Source organism: Primulina huaijiensis, chromosome 3 (genome assembly GCF_012295235.1).
Source record: "Primulina huaijiensis isolate GDHJ02 chromosome 3, ASM1229523v2, whole genome shotgun sequence".
In the NCBI taxonomy this organism is placed as follows: Eukaryota; Viridiplantae; Streptophyta; class Magnoliopsida; order Lamiales; family Gesneriaceae; genus Primulina; species Primulina huaijiensis.
This window is the reverse complement of record NC_133308.1, coordinates 11,536,540-11,541,368: the sequence shown is the minus strand read 5'-3', so window position 1 is coordinate 11,541,368 and position 4,829 is coordinate 11,536,540. Positions and strand designations below refer to the sequence as shown.

Here is a 4,829-nt window from a genome sequence, read left to right as displayed (position 1 = left end):
AGAGTGATAGCCTACGCTTCCAGACAGCTGAAGGTCCATGAGAAGAATTATCCGAATCATGACCTCGAGCTATCAGAAATGATATTCGCCGTGAAGATCTGGAGACAATCTCTGTATGGGGAGAAGTGCAGGATTTTTACAGATCATAAGAGCATGAAGTATTTCTTCACACAGAAGGAACTGAATATGCGACAGATGAGGTGTCTTGAGCTGGTGAAAGATTATGATTGCGACATTAGCTACCATCCGAGTAACGCTAATGTAGTTGCAGACGCTCTAAGCAGGAAGCACGCGGTGATTAGCCATTTGTCAGTGCAAAGACAGTTGCAGACTAAGATTCAGATATTTGAGCTTGCAGTTTATGCCAGAGACGAGGCCCCGAATCTCGCTACTTTGATAGTACAGCCGACTCTTAGAGACAAAATCCTAGCAGGGCAGACTTCTGACGAGCAATTACAGAAGTGGAGACAGAGGGACGAGGTTAAGGGCCGGAGACTGTATATAGTTGTGGACGGCATAGTCAGATATAGGGACCGCCTATGGGTTCCTGACGGTGATTCCCTTCAAGCGGATATCTTGAGTGAGGCCCACAGCACCCTGTACTCCATCCATCCAGGGAGTACAAAGATGTATAGGGATTTACAGACTCTATATTGGTGGCCGGGCATGAAGAGATATATATTCTTCGATTCGTCTTCGAGTGTTTGACTTGTTAGCAGGTTAAGGCAGAGCGTCAGAGACCTGCAGGGAAGCTGGGACCACTCTCTATTCCCGAGTTGAAATGGGAGAATATTAATATAGACTTTGTGACAGGGCTTCCGAGGACTACTTGAGGATTCAGTGCCATCTGGGTGAGTTGATCGGCTCACTAAATCGGCTCATTTCTTACCGATCAAGAAGACATTCACCATGACTCAGTACGTAGAGCTGTATATCAGAGAGATAGTCAGAATGCATGGGATTCCAGTGTCCATCGTGTCAGACAGGGATCTGAGATTCACGTCTGCATTCTGGAAGAGTCTCTATCAGGCATAATGTACGAAGCTACTGTTCAGTATTGCTTTTCATCCTCAGACGGACGATCAAACAAAGAGGGTGATTCAGATTCTGGAGGACCTATTCCGAGCATGCATGATCGACTTCCAGGGCAGCTGGGAGCCGAAGTTACCTCTTGTGGAGTTCACATACAACAACAGTTATAAGGTATCGATAGGTATGGCTCCATATGAGGCACTTTACGGAAGGAAGTGTAGGTCGCTAGTTTATTGGGACGAGGTTGGAGAGCGTGCAGAGTTGGGTTCGGATATTGTCAGACAGACAGCGGATTTCGTGGCAAGGATTCGAGACAGGATGAAGACTGCACAGAGCTGTCAAAAGAGTTATGCCGATCAGAGGCGGCGAGATCTCGAGTTCGCAGGGGGATCATGTTTTCATGAAGGTCACACCGATGAAGGGTGTGATGAGGTTCGAGAAGAAGGTCAAGCTCAGCCCTAGATTCATCGGACCATTCGAGATCCTAGAGAGAGTTGGGACACTCGCATACAGAGTTAGTTTACCGCCAAATCTGGCGGGAGTCCATAACGTGTTCCACGTCTCCATGATGCGGAAGTACATGACGAATCCTTCGCATGTGCTTAACTATGAGCCACTTCAGCTGACATCGCACCTGTTATTCGAGGAGAAACCCACTCAGATATTGGACAGGCAGGAGATGAGGTTCCGGAACAAGTTGATCCAAATGGTCAAGGTCAAGTGGCTGGATAATTCCAAAGAGGAGGCTACTTGGGAAACCGAGAGCGAGATGAGGAGTCACTATCTAGAGTTATTCGCTACGTTCTAAATTTCGAGGACAAAATTTTTGTTTAAGGAAGGGAAAGTTGTAAGGTCTAGGAATTTAATTCACGTAACCTGAATGCATACAATCTAGAGTTTTATTTTAAATTATGTGTTTAATTATTTTTATGAATTTTAGGCATAATTATTGCATGGTAGTATTTACTTCATGAAATTTTAAAAGTTCATGCATTAGGGTTTCTAGATGCATTTCGCGCTCGAACGAGGAACGGAGACCGGAGAATTATCAGAAAAATTATTTTATTACATGATTAAATTTAGTTACTTTATTTAAGGTGTTTTGAAAAAATGGGCTTTATTGGGTATTTTTACCCGCATGATTTTATTTTATCCGGTACACAAATTTTATCAAATCAGGGGTCTTTTTGAAGGTTCGGCTAATATTTTCAAGAACCTACCAACACAAATTATTTTACGGGAGTGTGTTTGGATTTAATGGGCCTAATTTTAAGTTTATGGGTCTTAAAACTCTCTTTAAACTTTTAATTGAACAATTAGGACCCATTATCTATTAATTAACCATTTAAATATTTCTTAAACAGTCCTTAAACCTAAAGAATTCCTCCACCCACCAGACACCCTCTCCTCAGCTGCAATTTCTCTCGGTTTCAGCAAAGTCCCTCAAGAAAATCTTGGCCACTTCATTTCTTGCAAAGAATAATTCTTCCGAGGCTCGTTCTTCGATCTCCTCGCGTATATACATCATCAAGGCACGCTTTGTATCATTTTTTCTACATCATAAATGTTTTATATGTTGGTGATCGTATTTGTGCATGAAAATTTCAATCTAGCCTTGTACATGAAAATTATTTCGGTTTACATGTGATTATTGCGTTTTCTTATTCAACCCTCATGTTTTTCTTAATTTGTGCAAGGGGCTGCAGTATTTTTGATGCAAGGGGGCTGTACATATCGTGGTTGATAAATTTTAGGTACTCGAGATTGGAGTTTGGTCGAGTTTCGTTGAGTTGTTGAGGGTCGACCGGGTGTGAGTCTTGTGTGAGGGCTAGATCGAGGTTTCCTTTGCTCCAGCTGTGCGAGGGTCATCTCCAACCCCGGAACAGACCCTGGTGGGTCTGCGTTGTGGTTTGGATTGGCCCGAACCATGTTGGAAGTGGTGGAATGATTAATCGAGCGAACGGGAGTCGGGTTGGCCGCGGTAGGAGCTTTTGGGTGATGCTCGATTCTTAGTAGTTAGCGTCATGCATGGGGCTTGTTGTGTGGGTCTGGTAGGTCCATTAGGGTCTGGTCTTGGTCCTTAGTAGGTTGGTTCGGGGTTGGTTGGAATGCCGAGCAAATCAGAGGCGAGTGGAGCGAAGGGGGTTTTGTGTTTGAGTGCTGGAAATTTCAGCAACTCGCAGCAAGCTGTTCGGGGCTTGAGTGGTTCAAGTTTTGAGAGTTTTATGGCTATCTTGGTGATATTAAGTGGGGTTTTATGTTGGGAAAATTTTGGTTAGGTTTCGAGTCGGTTCGGGCTAAAACCGGGAGCCCAGTCCAAGTTTTAAAACGAATCGGTTAGGTCATGAAATAGGCTCGATTTTACGTCCATGAATTCTTATAATTATGTTTTGGGACATTTTAAGTAATTTAGTAAGCTTAGGGTCAATTTTAGAGCTCCAAGGGTAAAACAGTAATTTTTGGGTTTCCAAGGGTAAAATTGTCATTTTGCACCTAGGGTAAGATTTTTGTCTTGGCAGCGCCCTGAGCACAATTTTCTCATGTTTTATATGTTTATGCATCATGTTCAGGATTTTTATGGAATTATGATAAATACGTTGCATGCTTGGTTTAAAGGAAAAATTACGTATATGCATGCTTTTAATTAAGTGGTGAATATAATGACACGTTCTGAATGATGGGAGTTGGTTGTGACTAACACGATGACATGATAGGTAGGGGCACAGTGGACGGGTAATGCTGTCACTAATGCCTCCGCCGCCGGGTACCTCTGTTACACGTAGATGGATCCATCGAATGACATGATAATACGAAAGTCACAGCTGACAAACTGAATTCAAATTAAGAAAATGAGCACGTATATGTTGATACGATGATACATAGTATGATTATTGACATGTTTTGACAAATCACGATTATGCATATGATTTTTACTGCAGACATGAAATGTATGTTGATTAAGATATTTTTCACTGCTGCTTGTTACGTATATGTATTTGTTATCATAGGTACAGGCATGTTGAGTCTTTAGACTCACTAGGCGTGTGTGATGCAGGTGATCATGATTTTGAGGGGGCTGGAGGTGCTGAACTCTTAGCCGGCAGATCTGGTGGGCGACACGACCCGAGAACCTTATGATTTTCCGCACGTTTATGATTTTATGTTATTAAGAGGATTTGAGCATTTATACGCTTCTTTATTTTTCTGATTGATGTTAGGATTTTTACTCCGCTATATTGTATTGGTAATTACTTACGATTATTTTTAAATGGCATTTCTTTAATAGGGATGCATGCAATTTATTTACATTATTTAATTTAAAATGTGAGCTTTACAAAAAATATATATATATTTTCACACTTTTTAAACGGTAGATGTTACAAAAACCATATGGAATACAACGACTGGAAAGTCAGTTAGACTAATCCGAGTCTATGTTCCTAAAAGACTAATCAGTTTAAGACCCAAATAGATGTGGGTACCAAAATTATATATTGTGTGTGATTGTAGGTGACAGATACAAACAAAGAATCAATCTTGTATTTGGACAGTTGATGTTCGCGACATATGACAAGGGATGCAAATTTGTTATCCCAACTGATCAAATACACTGGTCCAAACATCAGTTTTGGAGAGAACTCCAAAGGTAAAACTGTGGGTAAGGGTAAGCTTATCCATGGTAATTTTACTATCAAAGATGTTTTACTAGTTGAGAATTTGAAGTATAACTTGATTAGCATCATTCAGTTATGCGACAATAAATTCTCAGTTCAGTTTGACATACACATTTGTTCAGT

General features: G+C 41.3%; 1 protein-coding gene across 1 annotated transcript; it reads left to right on the top strand.

Moving 5' to 3' along the window:
* The first annotated feature begins 1,381 nt into the window (after nucleotides 1-1,381).
* Nucleotides 1,382-1,840, top strand: LOC140972486 (uncharacterized). The gene has a single exon (XM_073434905.1). The coding sequence runs from the start codon at nucleotides 1,382-1,384 to the stop codon at nucleotides 1,838-1,840; it is 459 nt and encodes a 152-aa protein (XP_073291006.1).
* Nucleotides 1,841-4,829: the final 2,989 nt, after the last annotated feature.